The sequence below is a fragment of the Echiichthys vipera genome, assembly GCF_963691815.1.
Source record: "Echiichthys vipera genome assembly, chromosome: 3".
Classification (NCBI taxonomy): Eukaryota; Metazoa; Chordata; class Actinopteri; order Perciformes; family Trachinidae; genus Echiichthys; species Echiichthys vipera.
In genome coordinates, this window is record NC_139828.1 from 34,871,924 (window position 1) to 34,890,325 (window position 18,402).

General features: G+C 41.4%; 1 protein-coding gene across 1 annotated transcript in view; it reads right to left on the bottom strand.

Annotated features, from left to right (window-relative positions):
• The window catches only part of ptprfa (protein tyrosine phosphatase receptor type Fa), a gene marked incomplete at its 5' end in the record, with an annotated part of 414,741 nt that overhangs the window by 198,441 nt on the left and 197,898 nt on the right, over positions 1-18,402 (bottom strand). Inside the window, 3 exons of the mRNA XM_083911493.1 lie at positions 1,332-1,429; positions 10,568-11,149; positions 15,926-16,043. Coding sequence (XP_083767619.1) covers positions 1,332-1,429; positions 10,568-11,149; positions 15,926-16,043 — 798 coding nt within the window. The remainder of the gene's footprint in view (positions 1-1,331; positions 1,430-10,567; positions 11,150-15,925; positions 16,044-18,402) is intronic.

Below are 18,402 nucleotides of genomic sequence, written 5' to 3' on the forward strand. Positions count from 1 at the left end.
CACTATGGATTTGCCCCTTTGACTAATTACTCTCTAACCTCATAGGAATAGTTCAACATTGTGTGAAATGTGCTTATTCCCTTTCTCATCCAGAGTTAGATGATAAGATTGATCCTGCTCTCAGATTTGTATGTTACATTTTAAGTTTGAGTCAGCAGTCATTTTTCTAAGTTTGGCTGGCTCAGCACTTTCAGATACTGTGAAGACAGATTTTGGTTTTAGTCTCTGTACAGGCCCAATGGTGACGGGCCCAATAGTGTCATTCTAGCTCTCCTCCTGCTTCTAGTCTTTTTGCTAAGCTAAGCTAATCATGTCCTCATTACAGCTCATTATATTATTGCATATAAAACGAGATGAGACCAGTCTCTCCCTTGGAAAGACAGGGATTAAGCACATTTCATGCCCATAAATCTTGAGGTATTCTCTGATAAGATGGCTGTGATGTTGCAGTTTGAGCGATTGGCTGTGAAGCTGCTTTCCTATGAGAGATCAAATAGAGTGTATCATAATATTTAAAATGCATCTTTCATTTGTTTTTCGGCCTATCAAAACTTTCATTAGAATTCAATTGTGCAATATATGATAAATTTTTGTGATGGGTAGCTCCAAATCATTTGTATCAGTTGTATATGTGTCTCTTTAAGAGTGCTGTGAAACATTATGACCTTCCTACCTCCAGTTTTCTCTGCCTTTGAGTTTGTGAAGCACACCATAGCTCATTGTTTTGTGTTACAAGGTGCTATATAAATAAAGTATGAGGTACTTTCTTACTATTATTTAGTTGGTGATACATGGCCATACACTTTTGCTTCTGCACTTTAGCTTATCATCAGAGTTGCACAGTCATAAAGTTTAGTTGAACTTAATATGGTGCCCATTTATTTTCTTGATGATTTATGAAGCAGCTGTTTGGTTAGGAATACAAAAGAGAATAGCTCCAGTATCTCATGAAAAATGCCTGTGTATGTATATATATTCATATTATAAATTATATTGTGTTAAAGCTTCCGTCTCGGGTCTGCACTGCATATACTGTACAGTTTATTCACTACAGTTATCTTATTCATTAAGTAAGTCGGTCTCTGTTGTTATAATTTGGTAATTTCTATAGTGGCCCATATTATTGTCTCAGAAGCAGTTTGAGATGACACCTAAGTGCAGACCCTATTTTTCATTCTTTGGTTACTACTGCCTCGACACAATTATTGTTATTCACAAACATTTACTACTTGGTTCTAGATTATCCATAAGAAGCCTCTATTGGTTGTTAAACTCAGTGGCTGTCTCAGTGCTGCAGCTGTTATCTGGGTAGAAGCATGGGCTGATCTTACCTTGAGAGGCACTTGAGATTTGTAGGTTTCTGGCACTTCCCAGGTCAGCAGGACAGAGGTCTTCATCACAGCCTTCACATCAAAGTTCTGGGTAAACACTGAGGGAAGGTCTAGATGATTATTAGGTGGTTAATTTAATTGCAAATATGACTGAGATGAGTGAAAGTTGAGTTGGTGCACAAAAGCAAAAAACAAAGGCATTTGTTAACTGAAATTAGCGAACAAATTGTACACTATGCACTAATATAAAAATGAAAGCACAGTCTGTATCATTTGGACATTGTATTGTCGCCATTTAATGATTTGATTATTTTCTGTGATAATTTGGCAACCACTTTTATGTGTTATAGGGGTAACTCATAGTGATGATCCTACAGATAGTTATATCTACCTCTGCAGTTCATTCCAGCTCTACTGAGTTTAAGCAACAAATGGTAGTGGGTGATCCCCATCCACTTTTGAAGATTGATTTTGGGGTTTGAGCCGTCATTTTGAGACGTTCCTACCGCAGATCGAGAGCCACAAATAAATGCTGCTGGATTTGAATGTGAAGGGAACGCTCCCTCCCTGTTCAACCAGCAGGGGCGCTGTTGGGAGGCTCGCTCGGTGCCTTTCCTGGTTATCTGTGGTGAGCTGAGCCACTTCCGGTAATAACGCTAGCTTACCTGCTACTGACAGAGCGACCAGCGTAGTGTGAAAACATAAGTCTCGCTGTTATAAAAGCTAGTAAGCGTTTGAAGCTTCAGCGCCAAGTAAAAAAGATTTATCTCCACCACTGTGTACCACTTCATTGCGGTTTAGTCCCACCCTGAGTTTCCATCGTTTCCTTGTGAATGAAGAGGTGAAGGCTGTGTGGCCCGAGACCTCCAGAGTTGTTGATGGAGGGCATGTCTGAAGAAGAGGACCACATTCAGCCTGTGGAAGTCCCCTTTAGCGGTCTACATTTACAATGCAACGCATCGCCGGATCCCACGAGGATCCACCTCTCCCTGTGTGTGTGTGTGTGTGTGTGTGCGTGTGCGTGTGCGTGTGTGTGTGTGTTGGAAAAAGTTTTTAGCTTTGCAGCCTATCCAACAGACCCTATCAATTCTCCACAGATCTGTTAATGTTAATTTCTGTTTATTATCATTGTTTATTCTAACCCAAATGTCTTGTTTTTATTTCATTTTAGCTTTGCATTGTACAAATCTTTCGTTTGGAAAGTGGAGCCAGCGGCAAATGCAAACTTTGTCAGAATCTCCTCTGCCAATGCTGCCTCAGGTATCACCCCACACCAAGCTAAAAAACTGTTTGTTGATGAACTGCGGCTATTTCTGATTAAATTTCTGCATGCCTGTCTCAGGGATCCAGCAAATTGATTTTGATTCAGCGGACCACGTCAGCTGGATTAGAACATCATGGACTCACTTCTTGTATCCACTGCTGGGTTCCATTCACCCGTGGATTCCAGTAGAAGATGTCAAAGCACACCGCCCACCTGAATTTGCTTAATTTCCTGACACACAGTGATCCTGGACTGCAGAGACACATTTGTCAGACCCCCTCTTCTCTGCGTCTGCATCGCAAGGTTTATTCTTTGTCTTTGTGCCTTGACACATTGTATTATTGATTGGACTGTTTTCTAACATGTTATAAACCTTCCAATAAATGATCAGACGTTCACTTGATGTTTACCCTTTATTTTATTGCCTCTGGCTGGGCCACAAATACATCAGACATTTTTATAAATGAATAGTTGCATTTTTAAATGGGCTTAACTCCCAACAGTAACATAAGGCACCATGTATAGATTTGTAGTGATAACTAAATAAACAAGCAGGGATGTATATTTTAGTTATGTTTGTACATTAATTTGTTTAATCGTATTAATGAGCTTTGTCTTTACAATCTGTCATAAAACTTATCAAGAGGATTTTAGTTTTGGTAAAAGCAGAGTAACTTTTTATACAACATTTAGGTAGTGGTTCATTCCTTCGGATAACTTTTTCTTATATTGAAATACAAATTCATAAAGTAATGAATTCTTTGCAAAACATTTGAGGTAGACCACTGGATGAACATAATGGGTTTGTAGAGAACTGTTGACATTTAACTGCACACAGGAATAACAGCATCTGTCTGAGCTGAACACTTAAAAAAAGGGACCTTGTAGAGGTTTGTACCAAGGGAGAATGGAGTGATTCACGTTTTCCTGGAACATCGTAAGTAAAAGTAGAAAAAGAAAAAATCCCCCTTTTCCCTGATGACTGCAGTCACCTCTGGGTCCTTGTAGATCCTTTGAATGAACATGTCCTCCTTTGCAAAAACAACAGTCACACCAGTCAGTGTAAGCTCATAAGATGCTCGCTGCTACCACAGCGCTAACATCAGTCTAAATAAGTAATTATCAAAGTGAACAGCATCAGCATCACAGTTTGTTACATGTGACATGATTTCCCAACTGGTATGAGCACAAACTTTATAAAAGTCACAGACATCACTGAGGTGACCATAGCCTGTTAAATAGATCCTTCGCGGCAGTAGCTCAGTCCATAGGTGACTTGGCTGGGAACTGGAAGGTCGGCCAGTGGCTGGAGAGGTGCCAGTTCATCTTCTGGGCACTGCCGAGTTGCTGTTGAGCAAGGCACCGAACTCCCGACTGCTCAGGGCTCTGATCAATTGTTAGCCCATCTCCCTATTAATTGCATGTACATAGGTCCTGTTTGTGCATGTCTGTGTATTTCGGGCCTGTGTGTGTGTGTAACCTGAATAATAAAAGAGTGAAATTGAATTTCCCCTTGCGGGATAAATAAAGGAATTCTTCTTTACTATATACTACAGGGTTCGTACACCAATGTCAAATTCAAGCACTTTCAAGGTCCATTTTCAAGCTTTACCAGCACCTTTCAGCTGTGGCCAATTACATATTTCTACGAATACATAGCCTACATATTAAAAATTATTATTTAACTTTTTTATCACATTAAAAGAGTCGGTACTACGCTATAAACAACTAAAATTGTGTCTGATAATATCAACAGGATAAGAAATGAAATTAAAAGTCTACTCTGTGTCTATTTGTTGTGAAAGAAATGCAGACACAATTTCAAGCAATTTCAAGCACTTGATCCAAATCCAAACATTTTATAAACCTTGAAAACACAACATTAAAATTCAAGGATTTCAAGCATCAGTACAAACCCTGATACTATCTATGGAGTGGACAGTTAGCAGTTTACCACAGATGTCAATAGTGCTAAAGGATCTAACATTAAAGGATCTTTTACTTTGAGCAGCTGCTAGCTAATGCTAACATTAGATTAGCTGCTGCTAACCTATCCAAAAGTGAATCTGAGAGACAGTGCTAGCTGCTCATTGTGTCAATAATGACAATTATAACATAATGACATTCTCTATGTGAAGATAATGATCTCATATCAGTGTAATGTGTGTATATTAATCCAAAATATGATATGTAATACTTACAGTAGATCCTTGATCTTGCACTTCATCCATGTTCATCACGTGTCCACTTGAGTTGACTTGACTGAAATCAATGCTGAGTCAACAATAGTCAACAGCTTCCCGACAGTGCCCCTGCTGGCTGAACAGGGAGGGAGCGTTCCCTTCACATTCAAATCCAGCAGCATTTCTTTGTGAATCTGATCTGCGGTAGGAACGTCTCAAAATTACGTCATCAAGAGAAAAGCAAAAATGCAAACACATTAATTTTCAAATCTCAAAAATATTTTTACAAATAATTTTTTTTTTACAAATTAGTTTATTTTTGTATGTCACGTTTTTATATTTGTATATATATATCTCATGTCATCTTCAACCGCTTATCCGGGGTCGGGTCGCGGGGGCAGAAGCTTTAGCAGGGTACCCCAAACTTCACTTTCCAGGGCCACATTAACCAGCTCTAACTAGGGGATCCCGAGGCGTTCCCAGGCCAGTGTAGAGATATAATCTCTCCACTTAGTACTGGGTCTTCCCCGAGGCCTCCTCCCAGCTGGACATGCCTGGAACACCTCAGGCCCAGGGGGCATCCTTACTAGATGCCCAAACCACCTCAACTTGCTCCTTTCAACGCAAAGGAGCAGCGGCTCTATTCCGAGTTCCTCACGGATGGCTGAACTTCTCAACCTATCTCTGAGGAAGACTCCAGCTACCCTCCTGAGAAAACCCATTTCAGCCACTTGTACCTGCGATCTCGTTTTTACGGACATGACCCAGCTTCCATGACAATAGGTGAGGGTAGGAACGATGATTGACTGGTAGATCGAGAGCTTTGCCTTCCGGCTCAGCTCTCTTTTCATCACAACGGTGCGGTAGAGCAACTGTAACACCGCCCCCGCTGCTCCGATTCTCCGGCCAAACTCACTCTCCATCATCCCCTCACTTGTGAACATGATCCCGAGGTACTTCAACTCCTTCACTTGGGGTAAGGACTCATTCCCTACCTGGAGTAAGCAATCCACTGATTTCCTGCTGAGAGCCATGGCCTCGATTTAGAGGTGCTGATCCTCATCCCAGCCGTTTCACACTCGGCTGCGAACCAATCCAGTGAGTGCTGATGGTCACTGACCGACGATAACATCAGGACCACATCTGGAAAAAACAAGAGGTGAGATCCTCAGCCTACCGAACTGCAACCCCTCCCCACCACGACTACCCTTCGATATCCTGTCCATGAAAATCATGGACAGGATTGGTGACAAAGCGCACCCCTGGCGGAGGCCAACCCCCACCGGGAACGAATCCGACTTACTGCCGAGGATCCGGACACAGCTCTCGCTTTGGGTGTACAGAGATTGGATGGCCAAAGAAGTGACCCCCTCACCCCATACTCCCACAGCACCTCCCAAAGGTTCTCCAGAAGGACCCAGTCATATGCCTTCTCCATATCCACAAAACACATTTAGACTGGATGGGCATACTCCAAAGCCCCCTCCAGGAACCTTGCGAGACTAAAGAGCTTGCCCGTTGTTCCACGTCCAGGACGGAATCCGCATTGTTCCTCTTCAATCTGAGGTTCGACTTAGACGAACCCTCCTTTCCAGCACCTTGGAGTAGACTTTACCAGGGAGGCTGAGTAGTGTGATACCCCTGTAATTGGCACACACCCTCTGGTCCCCCTTTTTAAACAGAGGAACCACCAGTTCAACTCCAGTCTGCCACTCCCTTGGCACTGTCCCAGACTTCCATGCAATGTTGAAGAGACGTGTCAACCAAGACAGCCCCTCCAAACCCGAAGCTTTCAGCATTTCTGGACGAATCTCATCAATCCCTGGGGCTTTGCCACTGTGGAGTTGTTTGGCTACCTCAGTGACTTCCGCCAGAGATATTGACAATAATTCCCCATCAGCCTCCAGCTCTGCCTCTACAAAAGAGAGCGTGTTAGTCGGATTAAGGAGTTCCTCAAAGTGCTCCTTCCACCGCCCAATTACCTCATCGGCTGAGGTCACCAGCATCCCGTCCTTACTGTGAACAGCTTGGATGGTTCCCCGTTTCCCCCTCCTGAGATGTCGAATGGTTTTCCAGAAGCACCTTGGTGCCGCCCGAAAGTCCTTCTCCATAACTTCTCCGAACTCCACCCACACCCGTTGCTTTGCCTCTGACACAGCAGAGGCTGCAGCTCTTCTGGCCTGTCGGTACCTTGCCACTGCCTCCGGAGTCTTCTGGGATAACATATCCCGGAAGGCCTCCTTCTTCAGTCGGACAGCTTCCCTGACCACCGGTGTCCACCACGGTGTTCAAGGGTTACTACCCCTTGAGGCACCTAAGAGCGTGCTCACATTGTCCTTTTGGCCGCTGCCAAAACCGGTTTTTCAGCTAAAGTCTAGTACCTTTAAGCCATGTGAGTGCACCCGCTCCGCGCTCAACTGCGGCCAGCGGACCGTCCACGGCCCGCTTGAAAGAGGTGGGCTTTAGCGGAGCCGTTTGCACATGTACGAGCACGAGCGTGCGCACGTGTACGAGCACGAGCCCTACGGCAGTAGCGTTATGAAGTTATGTTCGGACATGTAGATAGAAGGACGGACCATGCGCGGACATTCAACAACAACAACAATGGCGGTGAAAGGTTCATGTTGGTGTGGTGCGGAGGTGGAGTGTTTACTGCAGATTTGGTCGGATGAAAAACTCCGTCGTCTGTGGAAAGATTTGTAAACAAAGCCACACACACGCGATCAATGCGGGTGACGTGTTACGGCGTGATGGCGTATGGACAGCAAGAAGTATTGGCCGAGGCCCTGGCAATGTGAGTACAAACGGGGCTGGGGCGCGGGGGGGAGAGGGAGGGGGGGCAAGTACCCTAAAGTCCGGGTCTCGGTCCGGGAGGACAGTGTGAGTCCGCCCTAAGACCTTGAGGCCACAGCTCACCGCTGCAGCTTCAGCAATGGAAGCTTTGAACATTGCCCACTCCGGTTCAATGACCCCAACCTCCACAGGGATGCCAGAAAAGCTCCGCCGGAGGTGTGAGTTGAATATCTCTCGGACAGGGGCCTCCTCCAGACGTTCCCAGTTCACCCGCACTATTCATTTGGGCTAACCTGGTCTGTCCAGAATCTTCCCCCATCCTCTGACCCAACTCCTCACCAGATGGTGATCAGTTGACAGCTCTGCCCCTCTCTTCACTCGAGTGACCAAAGCATACGGCCTCAGATCAGATGATACGATCACAAAACCGATCATCAACCTTTGACCTAGGGTGCTCTGGTACCACGTACACTTATGAGCATCCTTATGTTTGAACAGTTATAGACAATCTGTGACTAGCACAGAAGTCTAATAACTGACGACCACTCAGGTTTAGATGAGGGAGGCCGTTCCTCCCAATTACGCCTCTCCAGGTGTCTCCATCAATGCCCATGTGGGCGTTGAAGTCTCCCAGCAGAACTATTGAGTCCCTTACTGGAGCCCCATGCAGGACTCCATTCAGGGTCTCCATGAAGGCCGAATACTCTGAACTGCTGTTCGGTGCATATGCACAAACAACAGTCAGAGTCAGGGTGACCGGGGTGAACTACAACACCGCGGCGCTCAGCCGGGGGTTTGTGAGCCATTCTTAGTCCGGCCCCTCGCCTGAGGCCACTCTGCCATGGGAGACCATACCAGGAGCACAAGGCTCCAGACAACACAGCCCTTAGGTTCACAGCGACACACAAACTTCTCCACCACGATAAGGTGATGGTTCCCGGAGAGGTTGTATATTTATTATTATATATATATATTACATTTATATATTATTGTATATTTGTATTAGTTTATTTATAAATCTATGTATATATATATATATATATATATATATATATATATATATATATATATATATATATATATATATATATATATATATATATATATATATATATATATATAATTTAGATATGTATTCATCTTTTTGAGACAATTTTACCTCCATACACCTTTCCAAAAGACCTTCCATGTAGTGTGGTAAGGTTCCTTCTGCTACTATTCAACTGCAGATCGATATGCACATCAAAATACCATTAATATTGTCATATAATACAATACAATAATGTGATTGAGGATGAGTCTTACTAATACTAATAGCCACATCAGTGTAATCCAGTGACCTGGAGTTCCACATAAATACTCATTCAGTCAATACTGATGTTTTCGAACAAATTGTGGAGTTGACTAAACACCAGCATCATACATGTGTTTCATCTACACTTTGACCTCAGATCTACATCCTTCAAAAAAGCTCAAAACCATCTGAATATTCAGAAGCTGCTGTCATTGGACACATTTAAAGTGATGATAAAAGACTTGGAAGCTGTCACATCTTGCTGTAGATGTTTTGTATGTTGAATGATGTTTTGAAATCTTAGAAGATGTTGTTTCTGACTTGGCCAGGACATTCTTGAAAAATAGTTTTTTAATCTCAATGAGTCTTTTTCCTGGTTGAATAAAGGTTCAATAAAAATAAAATAGAGAGGCTGTGAGTAATCTAACAGGATGACACGGCAGCAGCAATTTCATTGATTATTTAAATATCCTGACAGCAACAGAATGAGTAAGGGTCTCACAAACACCATGTTCACTTCAGAACCCACTCCATGGCAGAGGGTTGCACTCACCCTCTCTAAAACACTTTACACACTATTCATATCTTCTGACAGACACTGGAATTTATTGATGACCCACCTTGTTTGTTTCTAAATACTAACTAGGAAATCTCCAAACTTGATGTTGCATTTGTTTTTTTAAAGATACAAGGACTGATTCATTTTCCGTTTCCATTGAATAAATAAAGACTGATATTTTGCATTTGGACTTGTTTATGTTTTGTTGACTTTAAAGACATACATGAGTCTTTGAAGCTTAAAGGTTGAATATGAAGAATCTTTATTAAAAGATATATATATATATATATATATATAAATTAAATAATAATATATTAAATAATTCACCCATGAGGGATAAAGAATGAAAGTATTCCTTTTCATAAAAAAATATATTTAGTCTCAATTCATATTTTCTTAAAAATTTGACGAGTTTGAAAATGACTTTCTGTCCCATTCTGTTTCCATTGTTGCTGCATTGGGCATTGCAGGTTGCCAGGGTGTCTGTTGTTGCTACAGAAACAAGGAATCATTTTGAGTTGAGAGATAGCTAATCGATTACACACCACTCAAAGAAAGACTTTCAGTTGAAGACTGGCTAACATTAAATACTTATGTCAAATGAATTGATTAGTCCAAATTAGTCATTACCATGTAGGATTCATCACTGACATGGAGCAGGCTGATAGCTTGAAAAACTTGACAACGAACATGGCAACCCGATTGCTGGAGTTATTTTTTGTTATAGCGACTATGATCTTGAGACACTAGATGGCTGTGTTTTGCTCATTCCCCACATTCAACCTTTAATTAATTGTTTGGATAACTTTCAGCTGCCCCTCTAATCCAGCACCAATATACACTGGGGCAAGTTAATTTAAGATTATGGCTATTGTGTCATTTTTGGGGTGGAATTTCAGGTGCTTTATAGAGACAAACATCTCTCTCTGTCTCCCAGACACCTCAGCTGCTCTAAACCATTTCACCCTTTCCTGCTTTTAAAGGGGATGAGAGGAGCTGTGATTGGTCATTACTGAAGTTCGCCCTACCTTTAACGTATTCCTCCAAATCATGGAGTAATGTATAGAGTGCTATGTAAGATGAATCAGCAGTAAGCAGTCTACAAGCATAATACAGCACTGATAAGTGTCCTTTGGTTCTCACCTGGCATGGAAGTGGACATGGTTCGACTCTGAATGCTGGGGCTGATGGGTCCTCCCCCCTTGCTGGTGAAAGCTTGGACTCTGATGTCATAGGTTGTGTCTGGTTGCAAACTTTGGATGGTCATTTGTGTTTCCGTGGTACTGTTGGTAATATTTTGATGGCTATTGATATCACGGTACACCACCACATACTTGACAATCTTCCCATTCCTCTCAGCCAGAGGAGGGGGCTCCCAGGCCAGCTTTGTGGAGGCGGCGGTTAGGCCTACCACACTCAGATTCTGGGGGTAGCTGCTGGGAATGTCCTCAGGGGTGCTGATTTCCTTCACGTATTCCTCCCCATTGCCTGCTCGGTTTTGGGCACACAGTTTGAAGATGTAGGTGGCTCCCTTGTGGAGGCCAGTGACTGTGAAATGATCATCTGCCTTTTTGAAGTCTTTAATGGTGAAAGCCTCCTCCTCTGCTCTCTTGTACTGCAGCTGGTATCCCACATGCTCCCCCACCATCTCTTTAGGAGGCTGCCACTGGATGAGGGCAGTGTTCCCTATGGTGGTGCTGATCATCATAGTGGGCTTGCCAGGCACTGGAAGACATTCCAATATCTTGATTAAAACTAAAATTCCTACATTCAATTCATGAAACTAGCTAAAAACACCAACCTCATAACACATGGATGTCCTCTTTCCCTGACTAGTATTTTTCTTTCTAATTGTACTTTCTCAGTTGGGTGGAGAAATTGGGAAGCCATTGCTGTGGCCACAACAAGCACCAACAGGCAGATGATCATACAGGCTGTAAACAAGGTAAAAGATTAGCTGCCACTTTATGTGGAGATAAAACTGGTACTTGGACCTATGTTTTGCTATGTGGCTTCATTGTGAGATCTTAACAATAACTGATGTGAGTACAATGTTATCATAACCAGTAACAGGGGTGTTTTTGCATGGCCCCACCAGAAGGTGCCGCTGTACAGATGAGGTCAGTATCAGACACAATTATGTTTTGAGCTTAAGTTAGGAGGAGCAAGGTCAACATTGTCTACTTCAAAAAATGTTGGCAATTTTTCATCATATTTCTTCTCCATAAAAATATTGCTTTGTAGTGTGTGTAAATGTGTCTGAAGCCCTATTTGGACAGGATTAGTATAATGTGGGGATATGGGGTCAGTAATTATAGTAATTATTCCGGAGAATTTCAGTAAAAATTACAGTGTTTTTTTTCCTTCTTATCACTATTTTAGATAATCGATTATGTCCTTTAGTTTCGTGTTGTTTGTGAACTTCTTATTTTGCGAGTGGAGCCTGAAAGTTGTGCCTCTAAAAGCATCCAATTGGTTGATTTTACTGCAAGGTTGTGCACGTCTTGCTAGCTAGCTAAAGAGGGACTGATATTGTACGTTAGAGTGACAATAGATAACTTTTCAGTTTGAACTTATAATTATGAAGTAAATGTTGATTGCACAATGTAATAGCATTAGAAAACTAACACCACAGAACTATATAGGCCTTGCTGTCACTGTCTGCCCCGGGCACAAACTCCCGGGAAAATTGACAACTCGCTTTACGGCACAAAGGAAGAGGAAAGAGCTTGAGCTGGGCCTGAACTTAGGAAGGTAATAAAATAATTACACCAAGATGGAAAACTCTTTATTGCCTTCCACATTGACCACAGCAGCATTACAGATTCACAGCTTCACAACTTCATTTTAACCTTTCACAATAAAATCCCTAGACATATATAACGTCAATGTTACACCATCACTGCTTACCAAAGAGCATTTCACTAAGAAGCAAACAACAAAAATCTTACAGTAGCTATCATCAGGTAGCTTGAATGATGGACGGTGGAACAAAAGAAAAAGAGCCCTGCAGATGGAGGGGAGAGTGATCAGAACCGCTCTTTCTACTAAGCTAGACCACTGAGATCAGAGTTTCTGCTTCAAATTGGGATTCTTACAGTTGTGTCGTACTTTGGACAGTATTCAGGCTGCTAGCAGTAGCCATGTTGCTAATATGAAGTAAATGATGGATCCAGTGACTGGAGAGCCAGCCTGACTAGTTCCATCTACTTGTTCATGTAAAATTCAACAATTAAATATCAACTAAATATGTTATCAGTTTCTCTGTTGCTCAGTTTGTTGTAAACAAATGCAGTGTGTCCTGTGTTGTTTGGAACTTTAGCTATAAAGAAAAAAGAAAGAGATCCCTATCTAGCTGTGTTTGTGACAGCAGCACCAACAATAACACTGGGCTCTATTTAAAAGTGGAAAAAATGTATCTTATACATTATATATTATTCTTTAAGCATGGCATGTATTGGTAGTGCGCTGCTCACTGCATGTTACTGTAAGTGCAATGAAACCTTATAGCCAATATTTTATCAATACACCTGTTCAACAAGCATCAAGCATCTCTATGTAGAAATCAATATTTCAATTGGGTCTGTTTGCAGTCTTTCAGCTGTGTTTTACACAAGCATGGTGCACTATTCTATGTCTCCTGATGACACAGGGCCTATTGATTCCCTTTTAACTGTATTTTAGATATCAAGTCAAGTATGGCAGAGAACTTCTTACAGCTCAACCAGGACAAAACAGGTTTTAATTATTGGTCCTGAAGGCGAGAGAGAGAAACTTTTACCTAAACTAAATGCTTTTAAACATTCACAGTGTGTAAAAAACATGGGCGGTCTTATGTACTCTGAGCTTGATTTTATTCCACACATCAGAAATACTACAAATATTGTTTTTTACCATCTTAAGAATATAGCCAGAGTTCGCCAGTTTCTTTCTCTGGCCGGCACAGAGGTGCTAATGCATGCTTTTATCTCTAGCCGGTTAGATTACTGTAACTGCCCTGCTCTCTGGTCTCCCAAACAAGAGCATTTCCCATCTTCAGCTGCTCCAGAAGTCAGCTGCACGTGTTCTAACAAAGACCAGAAGGCGGGCTCACATTACACTAGTTTAAGAATCGCTGCATTGGCTCCCTGTGCGCTTCAGGATTGATTTTAAGGTTCTTTTATTAGTTTTTAAGTGTCTTAACGGCCTTGGGCCTTCTTATCTGTCTGAACTGCTTTTACCATATCGGCCCTCGCGGACCCTGAGGTCCTCCGCTACTGGTCTTTTATCTGTTCCAAATGTGGAACCAAAACCTTTGGTGAAGCCTCATTTTATCATTACGCCCCTCGCCTGTGGAACAGCCTGCCGGAGGGCCTTAGGGCCACTGATTACTTAACAGTGTAGCGTGTGTGTGTGTGTGTGTGTGTGTGTGTGTGTGTGTGTGTGTGTGTTACATAAATGAGTTTTGGGGAGTGGGGATGTCAAGGGGTTTTGTTTTATTTTCTTTTATTTTAATGTAAAGCACTTTTGGCTGCATTTTTATACGTATGAAAAGTGCTATATAAATTAAGTTGATTTGATTTGATTCTGCAAATAACAAATTGTTATTAGCAAAAGCTAAAGCTTTATTCTGTCTGTAGTCTGTCTTTTAGATGTTTTTTAGTTTTCCTTTGCAAGTATTTTGCACTACCCTTTATTTAACCAGGAATATTCCCATTGAGATTTAAAATCTAAAAGTAAATTGGGTAAATTTATGTAAACTCAGCTTCTGGAGACAAACCTGCCTGTCCTCCCTCTTTCAGCGCAATATCTGCACATGCCTATTTAATATGCAAGTCAATGACATCACCGGACCTAGAGGTGATAGTAGCCTCCCTGACTCACCTCAGCAGAGGGAGGACTGATACTCACCGATGTCGGTGTTCTTCATTCATTATAAGCTTTACTCAGTATTATGTCAGAAATGCTATTTATTTGATCAGATTCATTTTCAGTGAGATGTTACTGAATTTATAAAGTGACTTTGCAGTTGTTTGCTCTAGAAACAACATTTACTTAGATTTAGGCTAACATATATATATATACATTCGAATCCTGTTCTGAATTTATTCTTTTTGAAATGATATATTTTAAAAAGCAATTATTAAATTGAAATCATCCCATGGTCTTTTTCAACAATTGCACACATGAAATAAGCCATTGAGAGTTTTTTTCATGAGTAAACTATTAACGGTGAAATCCGGTATAGTCGCTAACAGCCTGACATTATGGACAGTACGGTGAAGGCATTAAAACGTCTTTTTTAACCACTATTACTGCTCAAAAAAAGGGGCTCCTTCTCTTTGGATTGACTTTGGTAATCCACTTGAATGGACTTTCCTATGAGAGGTGCTGGTACAGGGGCCAGTTGGTAAGTCTTTAAAACACTCTTTTAATAAACTCTGGGTTCACTAACTATGTTGTTGGTGCTTGGTTTAATGTGTAGGGACTCTTTTCATACTACTGCAGAGGTTTGGTGTTACTTTGAGCAGTATTAGTGGTTAAAAAAGACGTTTTAATGCCTTTACTATACTGCCCCGAGCTAATCAGTGCTATTAGCGACTCTTCCGGATTCCTCCGTTAATAGTTTATACACAAAAAAATTGTCTCAATGGCTTATTTGATGTGTGCAAGTGTCGAAAAAGACCATGGGAGGATTTTACGCCGGAATTTCACTTTAAGTAATAAAAAATAACCAATGACAATATCAATTAAGTACCAAACCGATTTTCATACCAAAATCACTGCTGAACAATAACAGAAATGGCTGAAACAATTAAAAATAAAACACAGATGTTCTTTAATCATAAGACTAACCTCTAAAGCTCATTTACCTTAACAAAGTTGTTGTTTTTAAGTCATACTAAGTAGCTTTTTTGCCCAAGCCTAACGAAACCTTAGCCATTGCATTGGCAGATCAGGAGACAGTCACACAAATCCTCTTGGTAACAATGATTTGTTGTGATTTTAGAATGAACCGACAAACAGTCAGTCATTCTAGTGACGCCTGATCGGAAAACATTACTTTGGGTTGTGGACCTGTTGGTAATGTCGGTTATACTGCAATATTCATCGACAGGTTGATAACATCAGTCAACAGAAGCACCCGAACAAGAAAGGCTGTAGCAGTAAACCCCAGAGGATATTAAATTGAGCACGGCTGTGTTTTATTGCTTATGACCCTTGCCTTTCTGAAGAACGTAACATTTGTTGTACTGAAGCCATGCCATTGTTTTGTTATTATTGTATGTGGTGTTTGTGACTCATACCATGGGATCATGGTCCTGAACTACATATATACAATAAATTAATTTACCTTCCATTGAAAGAGGCAGAATGTGTTACTCCTTCTTTTAAAATGTAATTTGTCTTGTCACACTTGACCACTGAATGTGATTTTATTTTTTCCAAAAATGTGAAGGTAATGGGAAAATAATTAAACATTAATTTCATAATGTGGTGGATGCAGCACACAGCACACACCTGCTCCTGTGGTGGAAACCATCTTGGCCTTGCTGCAAGCTCCATCGCCCTTGGTGGTATATGCAGCCACAGTCACAGAGTAGGTTGTCTCTGGGAGCAGACCTGTTATAATGGCCTCCTGTGGGGTAGAGAGACAGAGAAGAAGAGAGAAGGAGGACAGCCACAGAAAGGAATGGCCAAGGAGGGGAAGAGAAAGGAAAAGACAGAGAGAAAAGGGCAAGAACATTCAGGATGAAACAACCTGTCAGCCAGTTTAAAGTACAAGGCACTCTGGCACATTAGACAAATCCAGCACACACAACATGCATTTCCAACAGCCCTAAGGTATTTCAACTGCTTTTGAGGACAAAAGTCAAGTGAGAGTCATAAATGTCAACCTGGATTGCATTTAGATGAAACCCTCACTGAATGTCATTGTTCCTGCTCCTTGATGGTACTGTTAGATGGTGCGTGAGCTGTAGCAGGAAGTGGGTCTCTAAACTGTGATGGACTAAGACCAAATGGATGGTAATTTTACTGTTTGACTTAATTTATCCTCATACAAACAAGTTGGACTAACCTGTAGGTTGTGTTGTTGTCCCCTTACTGTAAGTTGATAAGTACAAGGCTATTTGTCTGTACATTCACTACGAACAACACTCGACTCTGTTGCTCCGTTAAAAAAGAAGATAATGAAACAGAGGAAGTTAGCTCTTTGGTATAACTCACAAACCCGTGAATTAAAACAAGTATCGTGAAAATTAGAAAGTAATTGGCGCTCTAATAAATTGGAGGAATCTCGCTTAGCTTGGCATGATAGTCTAAAAACATATAGGAAGGCCCTCTATAATGCCAGAGCAGCCTATTACTTATCTTTAATAGAGGAGAATAAGAACAATCCTAGATTTCTTTCAGCACTGTAGCCAGGCTGACAGAGAGCCACAGCTCTATTGAGCCATGTATTCCTATAACCCACAGTACTAACGACTTCATGACCTTTAATGACAAAATTATAACTATTAGAGACAAAATCAACTCGCTTGGCACAGATTTTTCTTCAAACCCAGGAACCAACTGTACGACCTGATATGTTCTTGGACTGCTTTTCTACAGTTGACCTTAACAAATTAACATCTACTATTTCAGCATCAAAGCCCTCTGCTTGTCTCCTAGACTCTATCCCAACTAGGTTACCTATAGTTAGCACTCCTGTATTAGATATGGTTAACATGTCTTTATCAGCAGGTTATGTACCACAGCCTTTTAAAGTAGCTGTTATTAAACCTCTTCTTAAAAAGCCCAGTCTTGATCCTGAGGTACTAGCCAACTATAGACCTATATCTAACCTTCCTTTCTCTCTAAGATCCTCGAGAAATTAGTTGCCAATCAGTTGTGTGACCTTCACATAATAATGAGATATTTGAGGACTTCCAGTCAGGATTTAGAGCGAATCATAGCACTGAGACAGCACTGGTGAAAATTACTAACGACCTTCACTATTGACCATCACATCCTGCTACAGAGACTGGAGCATCTGATCTGCATTAAAGGAACCGCACTGAGCTGGTTTAAGTCATATTTATCAGATAGATCTCAGTTTGTACATGTTAATGACAAATCCTCCATGCACACTAAAGTCAGTCACGGAGTCCCACAGGGTTCTGTCCTTGGACCGATTCCATTCACCTTATATAGGCTTCCCTTAGGAAATATTATAAGGAAACACTCCATAAACTTTCATTGCTATGCTGATGATACACAATTATATCTGTCGATCAAACCAGAAGAAACCGATCAGTTAGATAAACTTCAAATGTGCATTGAGAAAATAAAAAGCTGGATGACCTGCAATTTTCTGATGTGTTGTCCTCCAGCACCACAGTAAGGAATCTGGGAGTTATTTTTGACCAGGATATGTCCTTCGATTCTCACATAAAACTAACGAAAAGGACTGCGTATTTTCACCTGCGTAATATTGCGAAAATTAGGAACAATTGTGTCTCAGAAAGATGCAGAAAAACTAGTCCATGCATTTGTTACTTCTAGGCTGGACTACTGCAACTCCTTATTATCAGGCTGCTCCAATAAGTCTGTTAAGAGTCTCCAGTTGGTCCAAAATGCTGCAGCTCATGTACTAACTAAAACAAATAGAAGAGAACATATTTCTCCTGTATTAGCTTCTTTGCACTGGCTACCTGTAAAATCTAGAATAGAATTTAAAATCCTTCTCCTTACGTACAAAGCTCTTATTGGTCAGGCTCCGTCGTATCTTAAAGAGCTCATAGTACCGTATCACCCGACTAGATCTCTGCGCTCTGAGAATGCAGGGATAGTCATCGTTCCTAGGGTCTCCAAAAGTAGAAATGGAGACAGAGCCTTCAGCTACCAAGCTCCTCTCCTGTGGAACAAACTCCCAAGTGTTATTCGGGAGGCAGACACTGTCCCCATATTTAAGAGTAAACTTAAAACTTTCCTCTTTGATAAAGCTTACAGCTAGG